At 40.7% G+C, this 25,406-nt stretch overlaps 1 protein-coding gene across 1 annotated transcript in view; it reads left to right on the top strand.

Moving 5' to 3' along the window:
• TNNI3K (TNNI3 interacting kinase) overlaps positions 1-25,406 on the top strand; it is a 106,101-nt gene that overhangs the window by 60,633 nt on the left and 20,062 nt on the right. Inside the window, exons 18-21 of the mRNA XM_064455777.1 lie at positions 6,428-6,480; positions 7,863-7,915; positions 9,117-9,249; positions 14,898-15,007. Coding sequence (XP_064311847.1) covers positions 6,428-6,480; positions 7,863-7,915; positions 9,117-9,249; positions 14,898-15,007 — 349 coding nt within the window. The remainder of the gene's footprint in view (positions 1-6,427; positions 6,481-7,862; positions 7,916-9,116; positions 9,250-14,897; positions 15,008-25,406) is intronic.

Here is a 25,406-nt window from a genome sequence, read left to right as displayed (position 1 = left end):
GCTAGGGCTGAGGGTGAGCCCTGCAGCTAGTCAGAGGCATGTGAAGGTCAACATTTGCTGTTCCTACTGTAGAGCTGGATCCACTTTCTTCTGTAAAAGGATCTTAAAAATGATGCAGCAAGGAGTATTGTCTGTTCTGTCATGTGGTTATAGAAGATCATCTCTGCAATTCTCATGTTTCTCTTAGAAACAGAAATAGCGACAGTTGAGGTATACTATAGAGATAAAGATGACATAAAAACCTGTCTCCAGACATTCACTTTGAAACTCTTCTGTAAATTTCAGTTATCAATTGTTGCTTACTTAAGAAATGAAATCTCATTTCTATTTTTTACATTTTGGTGTTTTTTTCCTAATGAAATTGCAAAATGATAACTAAGATCTGAGGCAGAGCTGGAAAGCTGCATTTAATTTGTTAAAAATTGATGTTGCATGCTTAATTTGATGGCTATTTTTCACTCTTAAACTATGGTGTATGGCAGAGACAAGAGATTGCAGCTATTTGGGCTCTTGACAATATCCTTTTAGTGACTATTAAGGAATTAGATATCTCTGAACAAGAGTTTTACTGTATCTTTTTTGGAGGGAAGTAGGTTCCAGCTGTCCTATAGCTTTGCGTCTTTTCCTATACGACATTCTTCAGGGAGACAGAACCAAGAGCTTGGCAGTCACTTTCTTAATTATCTGTAGTACATTTAGAGCTTCTGGGAGAATACAGTGTCGTCTTCTTTTAGGGTTAGAAATCACCACTATCAAATGAAAAGAAAATTAAATTCTCAGAGAACAAAGAGTTCAGCAGTGCCTGCACAGGCAGAGAAACCAGTGTCCCCAGTGTACGCTATGTACATATGGGCATCTTTACAATGCTGTTTCTAACTTGAATGCAGTCTGCAGGGTTTCAGAAGCTCTGCTCTTAGATGTGGATAAAATTCAGCCCAACTATGGTTTTCCTCCTTTGATGGAGCTGATGTTCATGCCATACATGCTGGCACACCCACTTCCTCCAAAACCCTTCCTCTCAGCAGGGGTCTCAAACTCAGAAATCCAGAGAGACCTTTCGGTAGGCAATGGCCATCCAACTGCCAGGTGATGCTGCAGAAGTGAGGCTCTTGAGCCATGAATTTCAATCAAAGTGCAATAATTGCAGTGTCTTTAGAGGAGCCCTTGTTTTAAGCTTTATGAATTGCTCTGAGGAAGAAATTCTTCCCTCCTCAGCGAAAACAAAAATACTCATTGTAAATGCCTTGAAGCACAGCTTCTATATCCACTTCCCCAAAGCATGAGTTGGATTAGCACCACAGCTCTATATGCTGATATCATCCAGCTGTCTATGTATGTATAGACAGAGACCCATTCATCCTGGGACTGATTGTGAGTCCCCTGATATATTAATTGAATTGAAGTCTCCCTGGAAATGCCAAATACAGAGGGATGGGGTTTTCCCACTGCAAGATCCTACACAACCAGAATTTCTTCTTACTTCCGTCCTGCTTAAGCAGTAAAATTTATGAAGACTCACCCTCAATATTTAATTTTCTATCAGTACATATTGTTTCAAACATTTATTTCCAAGTCAACAGAAGGTATTTCCAAATGCCAACCCCATGTGAAAGATTCCTGAGCTAGTTGCGGGTGAGCTGGTACAGCTGTATCAAACACATACCTATACTCCTGCATGAGAATACCAATCCTGAGCTACAAACATTGGTATGTTGTCATGGCAGTCTGTCTAGAAGACTTATCCCTGCCCCTAAGGAGGGCTAATTTGTTCAGGCTGAGCATCCCTCCATAGCAGATATTCTGTTTGCAAGGCTGAGACCTTCTATCTTGTTCACTTTCAGTTGATCTACTCTAAATCTCCAGAATTCAGGATTTGATACTTTTCTCACTTGTATCATCTAGCCTTTTATCTGTTCAGTCCAAGTCCAAAAATAAAATGCCCCAAATAAGAATTCTTTGTTTTCCAAGGGTAATGTTTCTTTTTCGCTTCTTTGAAGCTATCAAGGTGAAAATGTGTAATAAATGCCCATTAGGTTCTTATCTAATCTGAATATCTTCCTTTTCACAATTATGCTGTAAGAAATACCTGAATCACAGAATCATAGAATCACAGGTTGGAAGGGACCTCAGGGATCATCTAGTCCAACCTTTCTAGGAAGAGCACAGTCTAGACAAGATGGCCCAGCACCCTGTCCAGACGACTCTTAAATGTGTCCAATGTGGCCGAGTCAACCACTTCCCTGGGGAGATTATTTCAATGGGTGACTGTCCTCACTGTGAAAAGTTTTCCTCCCATGTACAACTGGAATCTCCCCAAGAGCAACTTGTGTCCATTCCCCCTTGTCCTCTCCATGTGACTCTGTGTAAAAAGGGAGTCTCCATCTTCTTTGTAGCTGCCCCTTAACTACTGGTACATGGTGATGAGATCCCCTCTGAGCCTCCTTTTCTCAAGGCTGAACAAACCCAGCTCTCCCAGCCCATCCTTGTATGGCAGGCTTCCCAGTCCTTTGATCATCTTGGTGACCCTTCTCTGGACCCCTTCCAGCCTGTCCACATCCTTTTTAGTATAGCGGGGACCAGAACAGTACACAGCACTCCAGGTGTGGCCTGACAAGCGCTGAGTAGAGTGGGATAATGACCTCTTTGTCTCTGCTGGGGATGCCAATTTTGATGCAACCCAGAATTTTGGCCGCAGCAGCACACTGTGCGCTCATGTGGAGCTTCCTGTCCACCACAACCTCCAGGTCCCTTTCCACAGAGCTGCTCTCCAGCCAGGTGGATCCCAGGCTGTGCTGCACTCCTGGATTATGTTTTCCCAGGTGCAAGACCTTACACTTCTTGTTGAACTTCAGAAGGTTTTTGTTGGCCCACTCTTCCACCCTATCCAGATCTCCCTGCAGAGCAGCTCTCCCTTCTGGAGTGTCCACTTCCCCACTCAACTTGGTGTCATCCGCAAACTTCACCAGGTTACACTTGATGCCGTTATCCAGATCACTTATAGAGACGTTGAATAACACTGGGCCCAATATCGATCCCTGGGGGACCCCACTAGTGACAGGTTGCCACTTGGAAAAGGAGCTATTTACCACCACCCTTTGGGTGCGGCCTGTCAGCCAGTTCCCCACCCACGGCACAGACCACTTGTCTAGGCCATAACGCATTAATTTCTCCGGGAGGAGGCTGTGGGGGACCATATCAAAGGCCTTGGAGGAGCCCAGGTAGACAATGTCCACCACCTGCCCCATGTCAACCAGGCAAGTCACTTTGTTGTAGAAGGCCACCAGGTTTGTCAAGCATGATCTGCCCTTCTGCATGTTCTTCTGCATGATCTGTTGGCTGTGTTGTGATTGAAGTAAGGCTGATGAGCCTATAGTTACCCGGATCCTCCCTCGAGCCCTGCTTGTAGATAGGGGTAACATTTGCCTTTCTCCAGTCCTCTGGGACATCCCCCGTTCTCCGGGACTTATCGAAGATTACGGAGAGTGGCCTCGCAATGATGTCAGCCAGCTCTCTCAACACCTTTGGGTGGATGGCCTCAGGGCCCATCGATTTGCAGGGGTCAAGGTCCCATAATAATTCATGTACTAACTCTTCCTTCACTGATGGTGGGTTGGTGTTTGGATCAATCGGCAATTTCATTCCCAAAGCCTGGGATCCAACCGTGCTGGTAAAGACAGTGGTGAAGAAAGTGTTGAGGACCTCTGCCTTTTCTGCATCATTGGTGACTGATTCTCCTATTCTGTTTAACAGTGGGTCTATGTTTTCCTTCTTTTTCTGCTTGTGGTTGACATACCTGAAGAAACCTTTCTTGTTATTTTTGACATCTACGGCCAGTTTGGATTGGAGCTGGGCTGTTGCTTTTCTAACTGCATCTCTGCATGCTCTGGCAATGCCCTTGTAGCTCTTGACAGATAATCCTCCACTTCTCCATCTCTGGTATGCTTCCCTTTTGGATTTGAGTAGACCCAGGAGATCATGACTGAACCAAGGGGGCCTCTTGTTCTGGTTACTTCCCTTTCCTTTATAGGGGATAAACTGGTTTTGTGCTTCCAATAGAGTTCTTGAAGGTCTCCCAGCACTCACTAGCTCCTTTATCTTCCATGGAAGCATCCCATGGAATCCCTCCCAACTGAGCCCTGAGTGAACTGAAGTTTGCTCTTCTAAAATCCAGAACCCTTGTCTTAGAACTGACCTTCAGTTCTTCAGCAGGATCTTCAGCAGGATCCTGAACTCCACAATATTATGATCACTGCAGCCAAGGTTATCACTAACTCTGGTTTGGTTTTGATTAGTTTGCAGCTCTCCTGCCAACCAGCTCACAAGATGACACTTTTGTAATATGGATAAGAAATATTTATAATCTTATGTAGAAATCTTTTTGTAGTTGTTTTGTTCATACTTGGAAGCTTATTTTTTTAAAATCCTCTAATTAATAGAAAGGATGCACATGTAGGGCTATATTTCCTCCCAGACATTATCCATATCTCTCACTGTCTTTGAACAAATAATATGTAAATAAACTAAATTTTCTTCACATTACCTTCAATAAATGGGCTTAAACCCACACACAAGTCTCATAATTCACCTCCTTGGTTTTAGTAGTTTTAGGACAAATCCAGCAGATTTAACTTTAAGCCTCCAAATATCTCTGCTGACAGGTAAGGTAAAGTTCTGGTTATCCAATCCTTTACATTCACTGGGGCCTGCAGTTACTATGGTTTCAAAGATTTCACAGAAATCAAAACACTTTGATAGGTGTCAGTACAAGTAATTATCTTTGATAAATGATTTCTCTGATCTCTAGATGTCCTGACAGAGATTGCCACATATGTGTGCTGACCAAATAAAAATTTTCCTGTATTTATTCCTTTCTTCCTAACTCCAGAAATTGCCTGGAACATATATGTCTAACATAAATATCACATTTTCCTGGGATTTCTTGCTGTCTGCAGTTCAATTAGTAGACATGAACATGACTCTCACCCCAGCTGCAGTATATCTGAAATCTGGGGCATTTTCGACAGTGCACAGGCAGGTTTAGCTGTAGCAGCTGGAGTCGGGGTGAGCAGAGGCAGGGAACAGACACAGGTCAGCTTTGCAGACCTCGCTTGGTAACTCCAGCATTTCCCAGAAGTGTTGGGCCGCACAGAGTTCCTGTCTGCAAAATCCTTTGTTAAACCACAACTCCAGCCACAGTCCTGAGCAGCACAGGCTCCATTCTCCACAGACCACCAGCTACCACCCCAACTCCTTCTTTGCTACAGTTGACAGTTGCAACCACTAGTCTCCAGGGGTGCTAATTTCATCATAAGTACCTGTTTGCCCAGGGAGCTTTGGAAGGAGATGCCACCAAAAGGTTCCACTACCACAGTTAAAATGCAGTGTAATTTTTGCAAGTGTAATTTTTAAGGATAAATGCAAAATGTGGTTCTCTTGATGTCCAGTAATGAACAATATTTTATGCTTGCGATTACGCCTATCAAACAATGGCAAGGAATATGCGTGTCATGGACAATAAGTTAAACAGTAAAAGATTGCTAAGTGCTCCTGACTTATTAAGCAGATGGGACTCTGGCACTTTACCTGACACTCAGTTCAGGTCCAAGGTAACTTAGCATACATCATCAGTTGTACTCTGCTAGCTCTCAAATATGTTATAGAAAGGGGCACTGTAGAACTGGACCATGAATGGAGGGCAGGACTGAAATCCTACCTCTAGCAACTGACAAATATCCTTTAGTTCAAGCAGGGAGAAGCGTTCATCCTAGATGCTGAGATAAGCTACAGGAGGAATGACGTGTCTTCTTTTCATAAACAAATTGAGATACTTTAAGAAATAAAGTACTTCTGTCTCATGAAAGTAACATTTGCATTATTAAGAGCAGATATTAAATTGAATAGGACTTAGCACTGTGTCATCTTTTTTTTTCCCCATCCTAATGGATTTCTTATGACTTCTAGTGATCCATTCCATATGGACTTATCAGATCTGTTCCTTCCCTTCTATACATCGGCATAAATTAGGTATTACCACTATGAATTTACACTTATGTAAGCCTTAAGAAAGAAAATAATCAGTCCATGTGATTTAATTTAAAGGCCATCACTATGTTTATATTCAAATATAATCTTTTTCACTTCAACACTGCACTTCAGTGCACATATTTAATAAAGCTGTTATACCTGATCTATAACTAATTACAGAAATTGTTTTACTCTACTACTGATTAGAAGCTGACATTCTCATTTATGAAGCTATTGGGTTTGCCTTCTCAGAGTTAATGTGTAATGTAGCTAAAAGTGGTATATCTATAGACATTTAACTACTTAAGCAGGTGATTTGAACTCCTCAAGAGTTTAGCTATGAACCAAAAACCATCTTTAAGGCACTATTAAACAATTACTTATGATAATATTTTTTCCCCAGTCACAATATTCTCCTATATGAGGACGGTCATGCAGTTGTTGCTGATTTTGGAGGTAAGGAGTTTTTATGAAACATTTATAAATTCACCTCAAATTCTCTAAAACTAAACATGTGCTGACTAAGAATATGCTGAGGAGGTTGTTTTTCATTTTGTTATTATGAGAGGACACAAAAGGCTTTTAGGGATGAGAATACCCCTAATTTTAGTCTCATCTAAGCTAGCAGGTGCTGTGGAGTACCCCACTGTTTATCTGAGAAGGAAGCCAAGATGGCGGTGAGATAGATGTCTCAGTTTGAGTAAGTTCTAGCATAGGTTAGAGGAAGAAGTTGAGTGAAGAATGCCTGTAATAGAAGATGAGCCCTCCTTTTTCATGGGGAGTGCTCAGGATCTGAGGATGGTGTTACTGCGCAAGTCTGCCTGCTGGCAGCCAAGCCAGGTTTCTTTCATTTTAGTTAAAAGAGCAGAATGTAACTTGTTATTTCAGGACCTTAGTATCTTTGTGTTCAAAATTAGACTAGGCTATACTTTATGAATCTGTATTTTGTGCATTATCTTGGTGATTATCAGCCAAGCTCCAAGGGAATGCATTCTTGTTGGTGCAAAGGTGGAGTTTAGGGAGCTGGATTTTCCCTAAATCCTCAGGAACTACTTGACTTAAGACATGGTCATTGTCACTGTGCAATATTACCAGAGATGTGATCAGTAGAGGTGCATGAACAGCAGCATAACATAGGAGGAAGGTGGTGGTAGCATGACCATATATGTGAGGGACCCAGTGCTGACCCAGACCTGCTGTTATCCAGCCTGCTGAAGCAAGGAGATAGCACAAAGCTTGGACCACATGGGAGCAGCTGCTTGTCTGGGGCATTGCTGATAATACTCTTACTCATGCAGATGCATGCTTAAGTGTATTTTGCTGATATGTCAAAGGCATCCAAGTCCTGCTTGGGGACTTATCTATGTATCACAAAATGTAGCATATACCACCTTCACTATATTAATGCAAGATCTTGTCATTTTTAGGTGGGCTGCTTTTCTGACATTAAATAAGACTGACAGGCTTCTGTAGGATTGCATTTTAATGTAGGGCTCAGCAACTGTTGTTGTAAATCTAGATACAGTTATATTAACCAGTATAAATAACTATGAGATCACAGACTCTGAGCTGGATCCTCAGCTGCTGTAAATTGCTATTAATGTCAATGGAGCTTTGTAGATTTATACCAGTGCCGAAATTGGCGTGCAGGTTTCAGAAGCCTCATTGTCTGTACACATCCTTGTTGAAAAACAGCCTTCATAGTTCTCCCAGATTCTCAAAACCCCAGAGTTATTTAAAGAAAAAAATTCCCAACACTTTGTACCAAGACTTTTGTATAATAAGGTGGGTACATGTATTGGCTTAGCAGTAATTTTTTTTCGTTCTGTGTGTTTCAGAATCTAGATTTTTGCAATCCCTGGATGAAGACAATATGACAAAACAACCTGGGGTTTGTTTCTTGTTTTGTTCCATGTAATTAGTACAAAACATACAGACAAACTCAGTTTAACAGAAAATTACATTAGAAATATTTTTGTTGGAAAAGATGAACTGGTATAGTATTTTCTCTCTCTTAATGTTTCTTCGCGAGGTTTTTTTTTCCTTTAAGCCTCTTTAGTAGCAGAGATGAGTGACTATATAATATATGCAACAGAAAATGATGTTTTATAAGGTTGTCTTTGGAGCTCTATTGCCCCCAAAATCCTTAGTAAAGTGTCATTTTGTTAATCCACCCTTCCCCACTCATATACACATGGTGCTGGTAGGTGGTTCCTATTTCTAATAGGGAATTAGTTATTCAACACGGATTTTCTTTCAGAGTTCTTTTCTCCATTACAAGCCTATTGCTCACAGAAAGTCAGCTTTACAAGATGGTATTCTTGTCTTTGCAAGTTTTAGTCCAGACGCATTCTGTGTGTCACTCCATGGTCACAAAAGTTTGCATCATCATGACTAATTGTGCGATAGGATGGGTAATGCTGAAACCAGGGTTTAGCAATCATCTTTTGAACAAATTGTAAGACATACTTACTGTGTGAGGAGTGAGTACTGCTGCTGCAGACTTGGGTCCTGCCGGGGTTTGATGATGTCTTACTGAGCAGGCCTGTCTTGTAAAGAACAAAGATTAAGCTACTGAGGTGTAAGGAACGTGCAAAACCACCCTGAACCCATCACTCTAGTGAAAGGCTGATTGCTTGTGAAGCAGCCTGCAAATTGGGCTTCTGCAGAAAGCAGTGAGATCCCTAGATAGAAGGCACCAGCCCAATGCAGCTGTTGTCAGTTTTTCTATCTACCAGCTGGAGATGGTATTATATGGCATGCTGGGACCTTATGATGTGGTCTCCAGACTTTGAGGCTGGGTGTTCTACTTTTATCCTAGCACTACTCTCATATTTAAAGCTTGATCAGTCTGGCTTTATGGGGTTGAGACAGCTACTATACTAATGCTGTTATGTATAATATGTAATAATATGCTGCCTAGATTTTGAAAGCTAGGTTAAAATCTTTCCTGGAAAATTTATCAATTATTCCATGGAGCAACAGACGTAAGGAAAGAAAAGAAAGGAAAACAAGCATACAAATACAGGAAAAGATGCATATATGAGGAAGTAAACACTGTTAATGTATTATTGATGTTTCCTGATGCACAGAACCTGCGCTGGATGGCCCCTGAGGTGTTCACCCAGTGTACAAGGTACACCATAAAAGCTGATGTTTTCAGCTATGCTTTGTGCCTCTGGGAGCTGTTAACAGGTGAAATTCCATTTGCTCACCTGAAACCAGGTAAGATACTCAATGAATTAATATTTAAATTTCTCTGAACTAGAGAAATAGCTACACTTTCTAATATTAACCAATATTTTACTGACATTTTTTACTGAAAATCATAGAACTATCCCACTATAATTGCATATATTTCTCACTATAGATGTACTTAACTTAAAATTCGTTATCCCAGTCTAGAATTATAAACAAGTCACTCTAATTGTAGGTCTTTTGTCTCTCACATTGATGTTGGGACTCTAAAGTGTTTTGATGCATCTCCTCCTTGAGCATATTCTCATGTAGCTTAAGAAAGCACTTGCAAACCGTGGTGGGGTAGCAACAGCAAATCAATATTTCCAGGACTACACTTTATACTCCCTGAGAATTTGACCCCTTGATGTCAGCCAGGAATTGTAAGAGGTTGAGAGTGCTGCAGGATGTAGTAGGAGCCAGCATGGGTAATGAGAGTGGATTAGACACCCCACGCCATTGACACCACCCACTGCAGTCTGCCCTTCTGTGGCTGGACAGAGGTGGATCTGTGGCCATGCAGTTGTGCAGCTTTCTCTGCACAGGAGAGGGCCTGGAGAAACCTAGCTGAGACATTTCACTCCAGCAACAGAAATGGCTATGAAACATGGAGGTTCTTTTGTTGTGTTTCAACTGGGTTTGGGGTACAAAGAGAACAGCTGCTGGGGGAAGAAATGTGCAAAGATTGTCAGACGGATTTCAAATAAATTTTGTGATGTTCGGGGAAAGCATGGCCTATGGTAGAATTTTGATCTTGAAAAAAAGGTGAATTTCTCTTAGTTCATACAAATTTTTATGCACAAGCAGAATATAATTATCGATAACCATGTATAGTCCTTTGGTGCTCATACCCCTACGTGTCTGTGTATATCTGTATGTCTAATTCTTTTTCCTAGGTGCCTATCAATATGCTAGTCCCTTATTAGGTCAATTGCCTTATAAGTTACTCAAATACTAAATGAAACCTAATGTATTTTTCTCATTAGGGAATTTCTCTTTTCAAAGTCATTTTTGATACATGCAAAGTTTTACTTATTGATTCCTTCCTTGGTTTGGTTCTTTCTTTCTTTCTGTGGGGAAATCGCTAAATAAAGATTCACTTTTCTGCTGTGTTGAGGTTATACATCCATTAAACTCCTTTGGGTGCCTTTGTGATGTTCAGAAGGTCAGCCTCTCACATGAACATTGTTGGCAATTAGTGTGGCATCTTTGTATATGACCTTCTACACTGTATTAGCTGGTTTTCATATCTCTTTATTTCTAACTGCTGAAGTGATGCAGAAGTCAAACCTCTGACTCAATTCCACTCCAGGTTCAGAAATAAAATACCTTTAGCTGTGAACCTGAGTTTCAGTTCTGAATCACTTTCATGTCTGTGTTCCCTTTGCACTGGTCCTTGTTTCATGGCCATTTAACTGAAGATCACACCATACATTCCTGGGCGCAGTTCTAGTACACCATCGCCCATATCATCAAAGCCTTCTATAAGGAAACCATTTCTAATGTTAATCTCAGCTAATTCTGAATTAACCATTTTACTCCATTCAAATTGTGGTCTAGATAGGACTAGAAGATTGGAGAGGAGTTAAAGCTTACTGGGAGCATCATAAATGGAATAAAAGGCATTTAAAAAGCTATAGGAGTACTGTTTCTCTTCCCCTCGCCCCTTTTTTTTGTCTTTTTATTTATTACATCAACTGAATGATAAGGTTCCTTCATTCTGACTTCCATGGGCTTGCTAGCTTTTTGTTTCTGCAGCTTTAGAGAAGCATCTTCTGTCCTTTCTTTGTTGAGACAGTATGCCTAGGCAAGGGCTCCTTCTTTTACCTCCACTGTACAGATGAGTCCTTTCTTATCTCCAGATCACCAACAGTTTGTTTGAATCCTGTTATAAAACACATTTTTCAAAGACCATGACAGTGCCCACAAATGTAGGAATGCAGTTTTCCGAAATGCTCAGGTTTGATCCAGGTCCACTCTCCTTAAAGTGAGCTCACCTAGCACCTAATTTTGGTCCTCTCAGTGGCCTAAGTGTAATTTTCCCCCTTCCTGGATAAGAAAATTCAGACTTTGTACAAGATCACAAAGCAGGTGATTTCTTTCAGATGCAACGGTCATGGTTTACAACTAGTTCCTAGTCTCTGTGATACCTCAAACTGTTCTGTTTATGAAAGATATATTTAAGCACAAAAAAAGATATTGAACGTGCACATGTGATTTTTATATATATATATTCTGCAAAAAGCAGCTTTCAGGCTGTTGTATATTTTGTAGTTTATATAAAAGCCCCACATTTAAGATATATGTTCAGATAATGACTATTCAGCTAAATATAAATCCCATCTTTTTCTCAAAGTGAGAATAATCTATATCAAGGTAAGGGATTTTAAGAAAATTTTGTATGTTATCTGCAGAACACTAACTCTAATTATGCGTCACTGACTTTTTTCTGGTTTATAGTTACTTTTTTGCAGGCTTAGAGGTTCAGGGAGCATTTCGGTGAGGTTCGTTGAAATAATTAGGTGCTTAAAAGAATATATGATGATAAAATTTGATTATTATGAAAACCAGATGTCACCCACTGAAATAAAAGTAGTCACCCCATCAAAAGCAATTCCATGTTCTCTACTGAATCTAGTACAGTATCCCATTATATAAGGGTATGCTCTATACTGAATAAGATATTCATTCATCAGATTTATTTGATGAATATGAATAAACATTTTAATAAGTATTGAATCAAATTCTCAATTTATCAAATTGAACACCTATTAAAACAGATGTGTTCCCCAATTAAATCACTTCATCATTAAGTCAAACATAATTCTTGTTGAGGTCTACATCATGCAGTCCTGTGGAACCAAAGCCTACAGTATATCTTCTGATTAGTAAGAAACCCAACTAATGTGCTAACAATCACCTGTAAAATAGACAAGGTGAAAAAAAACCATAAAGAATGATGGTTCTGAGAACCAACTGGAGAATGCAAAACTTAATAAATATTAAATATAGAGATTACCTCTTTGCTGAGGTTTTTACAGTCTGAGAGCTCACATATACTTCAAATATAGCAATTAGGCAACTAGTTTATAATTAATTGTGTCATTATCAGATCATTACATTATCAAGGCCCAGGCTACACTGCAAGTGCCAGTTGGGTTAGTAGCCAGTTTAGGAAACAGTTGGGATTCACAAGCAGGCTGACTGTGAGCATGGAGCACAAATACATGTGCACAGAAGGCACAAGCGCTGTATTTCACAAACACTGCACCACCTCAGCAGGATTGTGCTCACATAAGCAAACAGAGAGTAGTTTTGCTGATCAGTGCAGGTGGATGATGTGTTTGATCTTTGTCTTTGTTGTCCCTGTTTTCCTTTGGGGATTGTGTGGCTGGGAGGCAGGTTCTTCAGCAGATGCACTGATGTGATTGCTGCCCACTTGCCTGAGCTGTGGTTGAGATGACTGGGTCTGACATCGAGTTAGAAACCCATGAACGGTTCCCAGGCCAATCCCATCCTGCTTTCCTGAGAACTGTGGGGTCAGTTCTCTATTCATATGTTATGTATATCTCATGTATGCTTGACCAAGGCATAACTGCAAAGGCATCCTTCTGTGCTCTAGGCAGGATCTTCATGTGGAAGTAGATGTTGGCAGTTACCTGGTGTACAATCTTCCATTTAAAAGGTGTTTTGGAAGGGCCAGGGGGCAAAAGGACACCTTCTGATATCTGAAGATCCTCCTCCTTGGCTGTTTTCCACAGATGGCTTTCAATTCACACCTGTGAAATTGTCTGCATGTAAGCTTTGGGTAGCATTTTGTGGAGAAACACAAGGATATAGATGCCTGAAATTAGATTCAGAAACTGAACCATTGCACCCCACATAGCAAAAATAATGCAAAGATGACACTTGCACAAGGAAATGGCATGTTATGATTATAAACGTACAGGTATCCAATATAGGAGATGTTGATCAACATTCTGCAGTCACTACAGTTGTTCTCCTGATCCATAAACAAGAACGAATTGAAATAACATTTTGTAGGTAGGTAATCGTTGATTCCTCTCATGGCTTATATTTGCTCTGACCCAGAAGAAAGGCAGGAGCTGACCAACCAGTCAAACCAGAAAATACTCAGATGTTCAAGGATATCATGTAGTGGAGCTGGAAAGCATCTCTAAGTTCAGAGTTTTGGGGACCATACAAACTCTTTTTTGTTTTGCTCATTTTTGAGAAGAATGGATTCTTGTCATTTAATTCAGCCATTCTAAAGTACTTTAACAGATTATTTTTTTTTCCACTAAAGAAAAAGACTACTGACAGTGAAAGGAGAGCCCAAACAATAGTGGCACAAACTTTGTAAAGTATTATAGAAGTATGCAGAAGCACACAGCATGTTTCTCTTTTTCTAATCCTGACCCCATTAAACTGATGGAATAAATCCCATTAACTTTGGTAAGACAAGATTTTGCCAATAGATAATATATCACTTACATTACCTTTGGCAGAAAAAAAAATGGAGCATTTTTCATTGCTATCTTAATTTGATTTGTATTTGCCTGCTTTTCATAGTGTCTGCAAGGCAAAAGATGAATCTGGGAGTATCCAAGTCATGCCTTCAAAACCTTGTGATTCCACTGAAATCAAAATTAGGCAAACTGTGTTTGCCCCTCCTGTCTACATATAGTTACAATATCACAGGATTTATCTGATATTCACATTCTGAAACATCATTATGCAGACAAAAGCTGCAATGAGGACAGACAATGGCTGAAATTAATCTATTCTTACGATGAATACTGTGATGAGAATGGGGTGTGGTTAAAAAAAGATTAGACTATTCTTGTTACAACCTCATGGCTGCAACTTTACAGTTCCCTGCGTATCCCATATGCTCTCATCATATCATTTTAAAGTGTCAGGCAAACAAAGAATTTTACTTAGCTTTTGATATGAGTTCAAAATACATTTGTTTTGACTTGAAAAAATTTTGCCTAAAAGGAATGAGGGGGATTAACCATGTATTTGGATTCACTAAACATGTAAACCCGATTAAGGAAACATTTTGGCAATTTTGTCTCAGTTAGTAGTGGCCTGCACTTATAAAAAGGCACTCAGTAGATTTTTACTAAAGAAACACTTAGATTTTTTTGTCTTAGACTGTAACAGAACTAGCCTCAGGTTATTTTAAGAGATCTGAGTCTGTTACCAATTTATCTGCAACTGAAGTACACCTCTCACCCTGTCTTAACAATGAAGATAATTTTTTTCAAAAGTGAGTTGAAAGTTAACTCATTTTTTCCCTGAAGGATTTTTCTGTTTGTTTGTTTGTTTGTTTGTTTGTTTGTTTGTTTGTTTGTTTGTTTGTTTGTTTGTTGTTAGGGTTTAGGCTAAATGAGGTTGTCTTCACCTTTGCTCAGTCTTGAGAGCAATGTGTTTCCATTCAGGGTAATGGGCTGCCTTAGCTATCATTACAAACAGTATGCATTGGAAAGCCTCTTTTAAGCTGCAAGTCTTTATTTACAAGTTTGATGGTTCAGCATTTCTCTACCTGCTGGGGTACCACTATTTCAGCAGTGAACACTGAATGTCATTGCTGGGTGTTAACAGGCTTGTGTTGGGCTGTTTGCTTGCAGCAGCGGCGGCGGCAGACATGGCGTACCACCACATCCGCCCGCCCATCGGATACTCCATCCCCAAGCCCATCTCCGCCCTGCTGATGAGGGGCTGGAACGCCTGTCCCGAGGTGAGTTCCCCTGCCTCGCGCAGAAGGAAAGGCAACAGGAAAACGGGTGTTTCTGCTTTGGCCAACCATCTGTCTGACTTCACATGGCTTCCCCAAAAGCCCCGGTTTCTGAAGCAAGTGCCATTGCAGAACACCCTGAGACAGATAATGATGTATGTCAAGAAGTACAGAAGAGTTGGTGAATTGAGGAGGAAAGTATAAGTAACTACGTACTTTTGATTATGACTTGAGTTATTGAGTGAGTAGAAAAATACTTGCTGCTCTCAGACCTTTGTAGGTATTTTCTACAAATTCTTTGTATTTTTCCATGTGAAAAAAATCCCTACCATCACAAAGAGGAGCCAAGTTACCTGGGAGGTGTGTAAACTTCTGACTACTTTTATACCATGTCCTGAGGCTACTCCCTGATACACTAATAGTATACAAACACAGGAGGTGTGTAGAAGACAGAATGACCTGAAAATCATCAGAAGTCATCTCCCTGGCATTTCTGGCACATTGCTGCAGTCCCTGTGCTGGGAACAGTTGGGGATAGGACACACGGTCAGAATCTACGAGAAATTCTGTTTCTAAGAGGAACAGGCATCAGTGTGGGGCCTCTTTCTTCTTCATGGCAGCTGCTCTCAGTTCATAATACCCACAACTTCTCACTCTTTTGTGTTTTTTTCTTAAGCTGCTATAAGATAAACTCTGCATACTGATCTTGTGTTTTTGTGTTCCATGAAAAACCACTCATATATATTTACTTATCACTGTGTTCCTTGCTTTTAAAGCAATATATTTTTCTTCTCTAGAATGCAGGGTAGATAAGACCAATTAGGACACATTGACTGGTCCAAGAGACTAGTTCTCATCAGGTGATCTTTTAGTGATAAATTTTCAGCCCCACAAGTTTGGAAGTTAAGGAAATAAAGAGGTAAGTATATTTTGGATCCACTCAGAATTCCTTCTGTGTTTAAATTTAGTTTCTGAGCAGCAGCTTTAGCTAACTGTTTGGAGAGCTAACTGGTTATGAGATTGCCACCCAGGGATCTTAAAAGCAGTCTACCAGGCTGTGAATGGAAGGGCACCTGTCCTGGAGAGAGCTAAACATCAGTCCCTACCACCAGGAAATTAGCGGGTACCTGTGCATTGTGAGGGAAATAAGACCAGAAAACTTCATGAGTGATGTGAACTTAAGATAGAATTTAATAGGTGCAGGTATAAAAAAAGATTTTTTACATTCCATCAAACAAAGAGTAATTAAGACAAGCACAGAAATGTTTTAAGTACCGCAACTCAGAGGTTACAGAGAGCAGACATGGTTTTGAGAACTGTAAATGTAAATATTTACATTAAATTAAAAGAACGCTATATGTTCAAGGTCATAAACACCACTGGCTGCCCTGGTCAGTGAACCTTTCCTGGTTTATCTTACTCTTGCTTGTATTCTATGTTGTTCTGTTTGACTCTGACACAACCAGATGTGGTTCCTGTCTGAGTCTTCCCGTTACCAAAACCACTATTCAGTTAATTGACTAAAATTACTTGACCTGAACTACCTTTAAATTTTTCCGATACTTTAATCAAAAACTATTTTATGTTTTTGGACTTGTTGACATTTCCAACCACAACGATGCTGATAACTTTCAGGAAAGCTGGGGCAGTTTGTCTGTAGATTTGAAGAAAGAAAAATAGCACTGTCATGATGGGGTTTTTTCTTCACTTTCTTTTGCCTCCACAGGTGATGCTTTAGCATATTCCACAGATGGTGGGTACAATATAGCTTTTGTAGTGGAGTTTTCAGCTTCATTTATTCTGCAAGGAATTAAAGGCATCTCATTTTCTGCCTCAAAACTACCATCTCCTAATTCTGGTAACAAAGCCTCTTCATGCTCTTCCAGTGGCATCTCAATGCCTTTGAGTTCATTGCTGTCTTGATAAGGTTGATTGTATTGAAATTCTTGCAAATCCTGCATGTCTTCTGTATGCACAGCACTATTAATTTGAAGACTGGTATCACTGCCCAGTAATATATTTCCATTTTCTGTTGGACTGAGGATACTGGCTGTCTTAGGTGTAACTTGACACTGTATTTTATAGTGTTGACACATTTTGCTCTTAACGTATTTTCTCTTTTGATATCTGAGATTATTTGTGTCAGAAAAATAAGTTTTCAACTTCAACTAATTTTCATTAAGTGGTATTGTATTTCCTCTTTTCTCTAGTTTTGTTCCATCTTCTCCGGTGTTATCATTCATATTCAGGTTGTCTGCAATATCGGTTTCTTCTTTTTACTTCTAGTTAATTGCCAGTTAACCAGAACACTCAGATATAAACTTGGTGACTCTAACAGGTAACAGTGTTCACTTCTGTTGAAGTTGTACCATTCTTTGCAGAAACCTGGGCCACAGCAGCTGAATTCCAGGATTTAGAACAGGCAGACTTCCTTGTGAATGTTTCCCTGTGCTTCCCAAATCCTTGACATTTCTACTATAGTTACATTTTTGCTCTGGATTTTGCATTCCTGGCTTTGGCTGTAGTATTGTGCTGCATTTTCAAAAACTAGTCCTTTCTCTCTACCCAGTTGGATGCTTGGATTTTTTTTTTTCTTCTGAGTTATTTACCACTCCTGTCTCATTAGTGAGACCTGAAGAAGAATTGGCATTTCTTTCCTTTTTCAAATGTCTCTGCACATGTAATCCTGCGGCCTCCATTACATCACCTTCATTTCCCTCTGTGGGAAATAAATTCTGCAATTCAGGATTGAAAATATGAGAGAGACTTCTTACGGTCTCAGGGAATGAGGACAGAAGTAAGGTGTTTTTTGTTCTTTAGGACTTATGCCTTCAGACCCTTCATCCTTCTTATATCAGAAATATTGTGGGAAGGATGATAAACATCCACTACCAAGACACCACAGAATTCTGGCATTTTTCTAGCATCTAACACTATTTGTTATAATAACTGCACTTCCTGTGATTTTGCTCCTGGGCATTGGCTGCTTGTCACAACATGCAGAGCATCACTTTTGGAGATTGTACAAGGTATCTGCTTTATTTTTCTTTCTTCCTTCATCAGTTGTATTTTCAAAGCCACTGTCAGTTTTCTCAGGATTTTGTTCAGCAATTCCTTGCACTGGTGACTGATTTTTTTCTATTCCAGCTGTTCACTACAGGACAGTCCACACAGCTGGATTCTAATCTTGGACGCAAGTTAAATTTTATAGTCAAGAAGTCATGTCCTCTTATTTTTATTTTACTTTTCCATTTGGCTTCATCTTCTCTCACCCAATTTTGATTTCCAGGAAGGTAGTGAATGGAGACCATTTACCTTTCCTGTCTGTTGTTTCTGTACTCCCGTGTCTTCTAGTTTCAAAAGTAATCCTTTCGGGTTTGATGCCAATGTTTTGCAGTTGCTTTTCCTGTGATCCTGCCTTCTAGGAGCCAGTTGTAACACCCATCCCCTTTGCTAGCTTAGGTACATAAAAGCTACCATATTTTTGCATTAATTTTCTCTTGACTTCAGCTGCTAAGGGTAGCTTTTTGTCATTAAGTGCTCTTCTGTTATTCTGCTACTGATTGTCTTTCTCCACCTTTATAGTTTTTTTCCTGCAAAATAATTCTGGAACTTATCACAGTTCCTGTGTTTGCAGGCAAGACTGCCTTTTTCTGGCAGTCCACATCAATCACCACATTGTGATCTGCAAACTGGTAATGTCTTGCACACCACATTCCTTTGATTCCATTGCACCAGAGATACTAGTGGTGGCTTGCAATGAAATGCTTTTGCCTGTGAAGTTTTAACTTGTCTTATGGTTTGGATGGAGATTGCCACGCTTCAATCGTTAAACACTTTGAAGTATCCCCTTTGCAAGGTTTTCACATGCTCTGCTAAATGTGTCATTCCCAACGTCTGCTAAACAATAAAATGGAATTTAGGACAAGGATTATTATTATTATTATTACTATTATTGTTGTTGTTGTTGTTGTTATTACTACTACTACTATACCAATTAAATAGCTCTTTGGGATACTTACCTAGGTAGCACAAAAAGGCCTTTCTAGTTGCAGCATAACATCAACCATTTAGCTAACATGTTAACCCAGGAAGGATAAGCCGCTGTCACCTTAGAGTACTATGGAGACAGCACTCTCATGTTACAGCCAAATTTTATAACACCCAATAAAATTAACTGATTGAATTTTAAAGCCTTTCCTCCAATACAGAGACACCAACAACACCAGGAGCCAGGAATGGGGGTGAGGAGGGTACAGGAATGAAGCATTTAAATCCCATTGCTGCCCATTGTGTAGAGGACTGCATAAGGATGCATCATGATTCTGCTGGCTCATAATGGCTCTCACTATGACTGTGAGAATATTAGGTGTTCCCCAACAGTCCTGGACAAAGGTACTGCATAGGGAAACCTATGAAGATTCAAACTCATGAGAAAGCTTTGGCTAAATATTTCTTTTATGGAGTCATTTAAATCAAATAATAAAGTTTGATCCATGAGATGGACTGAAAGGGGAACAGATAAACTACATTAGAACAGGTACAACTCTATCTTCCATATAGCTGCTCTGGCATCTATCTGGGGGTTGTGCAGGGCTTGGATTGTGGTTTATTTTCTCTGTAACTTTTTCCTACTTGCACCAGCCCACAGTCTTGGGGTGATGGATTGGACCAACCTGGTATGGTCTTTGGAAAGAAAGGGAATGACATCAAGAGCAACATTTTCAGAAAGAGCTATGCCTCACCATAAAAAAAAAATTATTTGGGAGCATAATCTGATTGAAAGTACTTGGACACATATGTACTAGATTTGTAAAAGACGTCTAGTCTGCAGCTGGATGGAGCCTTTTTTTTAAATCTCATTGTAAATATTAAGGATGTTTTTGACAAGGTACCACCACGTAAGTGCTTTTGGAAGCGTAGCTCTTATGGCAGTTAAGTGGCCACTGGTTGCTCAGGCAGGACACAGCACTGGGTGCATTTCTCTTCTCCCTCTGCCAGTGTAGCTCCAGGAGGGAGGGACACCCTCTCCTCCTCCTCCTGGCCTGCACACGGACTGGAGCGCCAAGAGAAAAGACCTGGTGGTGGTGGTGGTGGTGCAGAGGACATTCTGATTTGCTCAGAGAAGGCAGACGCTGTCTGGGGAGTAGGACGAAAGAACTAAGGAAGACCACAGGAAGGGGGATATGGAATGGAAGAAAGTCTTGCCTCTAAGAGGGTGATTAAACCAGATTCTTTTCTCTAGCAGAGCTGGTTTTCATTAACATACAACCTTGATTTTTTTAAACTGCCTTCAAATTCAAAGTAGTGTGGTTCAGTGTATTATCTGGGTTTCTTTTAAAAACACTTAAAAATAAAATGTACATCTCTGGCAGAAGTTTCTGATCTACTCCATCATCCCAGTTAGAAAACGAGGGCATATTTCTTGCTTTCATTCTTAAGAAGGTAGAGGATCCCTTTCATGGTCTCTTCCACAGAAAGTATTGCAGAACGCTGTGCTATCACAGTATTGTATTATTCTAAAGATAAACCCTCTAGTGTTAGTTATTCAAATGCCACTGTCCTCAATGACATACTGTTACTCAGGAGTACTGTGCGTGTGTGAGTAATTTGAGTGTGAGGGGCTTTTTAAAGATAACGTTGTTACTGATTAAAAATATCCATCAGCTTTCTAAAGGATAGAGTAGGAAAACCTCGAGTTTTGTACTGTTCAGTCAAACCAAATATACTACTTTCTTGCCCCTACCTCATACTAGTCCAATACTATCCTCTAAAGGTTTGACTTCTAACCTGACTGCAAGGAAACCATGATAATCTCCTACTTGGACCTGGTCATCACTACTTTGGGGTTTTTTATAGCCACATATACCAGCATAAAGGAGGTATAATGTGTCGCTGAATTCTGCTTACGGCCACAGATTTACTCAGATATGTCCTCATTAAATGCATGACAATGTAAAAATCAAACTCTGTTTTTCCCTCTGGATTTTTAATTTCATTCTGATTCTCACCTTACGGTCCTCTCTGTTCTCTTCTAAAAGAAAATCCACCTTTATCAATCATTGAAAGTTCATGCAGTGCCGTAGTCTGTAAACATTCCCACTGGCCCAGACTGCTTGGTTTAGTAAAAGCTCCATAGAAATCCTCTTTCAGAGCCCCTGCTTCATCATTCACAAGTATATTTCAGTAAAGCTCTTGAGAGCACAACTCCATCAACCTGCACCTGAGGCATGAGAATGAGCCATTCCTCTTGTGATCAGTGTCCCTCCAGAATGCCTCCCTCTGAATGTCTGCAGGCATATGGACATTTTATTTGCCTTTAGCATTACATGAGGCCTATTTTCCTGTAGAAAATGGCACATTTTTTTGTCAGACCAAACAACAGACGTAATTATTTTATTTTCCTGAGCTAAGCAGTGGTTACAGGATCCCATAGTGAGATAATTTCTTGGTTTATGTTCACACTGGGATGCATCTGGAGTTCCCTGAAGTGTGTTGATTTGCTCTACCTTGTTCAAGTTTCCAGGAAAAGAACCTAAGACTAGGCAAGAGAGACCAACAACTCCTGTAATAAATACCAAGTTTGAAAGACAAAATTGCAAACATAAGCATATTGTTAGGAAAATACAAATTTGAAAATACTCTGGTAGTTTTCTTGTGCTCTAGAGTGGTTAGAAATTGAGAGAGGATAATAAGATCATCTCACAGGTAGTACAATGCACACACGCCATCTTGCAAGACTGAATAAGACTTGGCAGAGCAGGCTGTTAGATGCAGAGTAGTGGCAGCTCTGTGGCCACACTCTGTGTCAGTGCAGAGATCCTGCAGTTAATCACCTGATGGACCCCTCAGATTTTCTCCAGATGATGATGCATTCTGAGTAACTGCATGGGAGAACAAGTTTGTTCACATGTCATTCAGGCCATGTAGACTTTACCAAGCTTCACACTTATGCTGAGCTGAGTTTATCACCAATGCATCGCTGCCTCCCAGCAGGGCTGATAGCATTGTAGGTGGCATAAGGGTCGACCAGACTTTTCCTGCTGTTTTGAAGACTGCTCCACCAGAAAATATCTTCACTAACTTGTAAAGATGATAGTTTTGATTACTGATGCATGGCTTAGTAGACCTGGTCTAGCCAAAGACAGGGAATCTGCATCCACAGAAGATAAAGCTCGCTGGAAACACATTATGACAGCGCAGAAGATGGCGTTATGGTGTAAATTTGGGGTTGTCCTGTGCAGGGACAGGAGTCAGACTTGATGATCCTTGTGGGTCCTTTCCAACTCAGGGCATTCTATGATTCTATGAAAAAAGATAAAATACTGTGTCTTTTGAAAACTCAGAACAGGTCCTGCAGTCCGTAGGGAGAGAGGGAGCAAGCCTCAGGAGTCAGAGGGTGCATGAGGAGCAATAGCAAATGCAAAGCCATGGTTAACCCAAGCAATAGGAAGACTTAAAAGACGCTAAGAAAACAGCCATTGGGCTCCAAGATGGGCCATCATGTTTTGTCTTGCTTCCCAGCAGTCTTTGTCCAAGCATGCACTATGACTGACCTTTCTGAGCCTGAGAGCTCACGTGAGACCTCAGCCTTAGGTGATTTGACTGTAGGCAGTGATGTGGCTGCAGGCAAAACTTTATAAGACGAAAGAGAGTATGTTCAAGGATGGCTTTTGGCAGCTGTACAGAAATGAGGGTCAGCACACAGGAACAAGTGTTCCCACACTTCAGCGGGAGAGGGAAATGTAGGTGACAAGTGAGAAGTGTTATATGGGATTTGAAGACAGAAAACACTGCAGCCTCCTCCGGATGCTAAAAGATGTGACAGTGACAGCTACGCACACTGCCTGGGGTGTCACATTCAAAACCTGCACTGAATATTCACCAGTGACTCAGATGGCCAGTGGACTGACTAGGCAGTTGCACCGAGCTTCAAGCAGGAAAACCACCTCTGCCAGGACTCCAGCCCTTTTTCTTCAACCTCCAGGGTCTTCCCATTTCCTGGAATTGGTCCTTCTGTCTAGGGCACAGAACAGCTTCAAAACACCTCTGACTTGTTGTAAGCATCCTGTAAGAGATGCTTATGGCATTAGTTTTTACAGGAGCAGCTGTAAAAGAGAAACAGGAACATGATTTACAAGTTGTAGAAATATTCTGGCTTTTGCTCTTTGTTTCCTGTTGTAGCTTTAATCCTAAAAAGATCATATTTATGATCTTTGGAGCTGGCAAACCATGTTTTTCATTTGTTCCAATGCAAAGAAGGGGAGGGTGGGGGGAGGGGATGGAGTTTACTCATTGCCTTTTAATTTCTGAAATCCCAGGAAGGTTTCTGTTCCTTTAACACTGCTTTATTCAAGGAGTACTCATACTATGTTGCCAGTTCTCTAAATATCCAGTGGCAAATATATTTTGGGTACTAAAACAGAGCACATACAATCAGCTGTAAATCTTTCCCAAAGGCCTGGGGATAGATGTGCTTTGCAGAAATCATGGTCTGATGCTCTCTGGTTCAGTGTCTGGTGGGACAGTTGAGGGGTCACTCACAGGACCTCTCTCCATAGCAGGGCCATTCCAGCTGTGGTCTGGAGAACGGGGGACATCAGTGCATGAGCATGTGGAGGGCCTCTCGGACAACCATGTGTCAAAACATTAATAGCTCCAGAGGTTACACCAGCTCTGTGCATTTCCCCCCAAAACCTACCGATAGCTGTGACTGATAATGGTGTAGCCTGCTCCCAGGATGAGGCTTCAGGAACACGTGGCAAGACTCCAGGTAATCGTAACGGTAAGTCCTGTGGAGAGGATACCGCAGTGTGGGAAGGTGAGAAGAGGTAGCGGTGGCGAAGTTCACACATACGCTGCTTTGCCAGCCTCAGATGTCAAAAATGTTGTTCACCACAGTCCCTGAGGGAGCCATGCAGGAGTTAATGCTGTTCCCCAGTGGCTCCCTCTCTTCATGCTGAGCTGCAATCTCTCCAACAATGCCCAGTTCTGTCAATCTGTCCAGCTGCATTGCCCAGCTCACTGCCATAATATCTGTCTTGCCTGGATTGAATTGTAGGGACTCAGCCCTCCTCCAGCCTCCCGCTTCATCCAGGCACTCGATCATTTATCAAAAGCATCATGTAATTCTCCTGTGCATCTAACTATTAGATTAATTTTTTTTGCTATACTATGACATGACATATTTGTTTGAAAAAATGAAAGCCATCTGTTCTATTATATTTCAAAATTACTACATTGCTTATTATTATCATTGCTTTTGTTTTGGGATGCATTTTTCATTGCTTAGGGAAGTGAGAAAGCAACAACGCTTGGAGCCAGGCAGGGTACAAGCCCAATGATGTATGTGTTTCACATGCACAGCTTGCCCAGAGCAGTTCATTCTCATCAGCTACATCACTGCTTCTCCTAAAATGGGCCTCTCCTATTCCAGCTGTCTAAACTCTTTACGGGTCTTCCTATTATTTCAATTTTCCCCTATATGATATGGAATTTAATTTTCAGAGGCTTAAAATAGTGAACACAGTGAATATTTTTTTCCCAGCTGATACCCTGGGAATTTTCATGTGGGTCTCCAATTAACGCTGATAAAGACAAACCTCAGATATGTGTTACAATTAATAAACTCTTTTTTAGGATAGGAAGTAGCTGTACTGTGATTTTCAAAAATGTGTGTTGCATGTGCTGTAATTACTGTCTTTTGGAGCCCAGCAATGTCTGCAGGATAGGAGTCTGATTTAACGGGGAGTTATTGCAGGAAGGTTGTTGCTACGGCATTTTTCTCACATGCTGCAGTTGTGACTAGTTTTTAATGATTGGAGAAGTCCATCTGATTATCCCAATTAAGTCAGTAGCAACAGCATTAAAGAAAATAAAATACACAAGTGTTCCCTTCTGAGATTATAAAACGGTGGTTAAATAAAGATTGGTTTATGCTGGCTTCCGCAGTCTGTTGCTATTTCTGCACTAAAGAGAACAAGAGCTAACTAAAGCAAGACTGCAAAAACACCGTCATCCTCAAACAGGTAGACTTTAGGGCCACAGCAGGATTTAATGGTGCCTGAGATCATCCTTGGTAGAGGGACGACAGTGACCCTCCCCTAGCTAGTCTTTATTTCTCTGCTCTTTTAGTGACGGTCAAATGTTCCAAAGCAAGGTTGATAAAAAGCACTTTTTTGATACTACGTCCCAGCTGTGTCTCCTGAACGGATGGATTATATGCAGATCTGTGTATCTGCACATGACAATGCAGGTGCAGATATTGGAGTGTGTGGGCGGCACCTGTGCTGGCTCAGATGAGTCGGGGCGGTCTTATGGACAGCGTTACTCTTCCGGCATTTGTAGAGCTCAAGAATGATGGGTTTGTTCATAACTTCTGGGTTTTGACAGTGTTCCTTGG

Source organism: Phalacrocorax carbo, chromosome 6 (genome assembly GCF_963921805.1).
Source record: "Phalacrocorax carbo chromosome 6, bPhaCar2.1, whole genome shotgun sequence".
NCBI lineage: Eukaryota > Metazoa > Chordata > Aves > Suliformes > Phalacrocoracidae > Phalacrocorax > Phalacrocorax carbo.
This window is presented reverse-complemented; position numbering and strand designations above follow the sequence as displayed.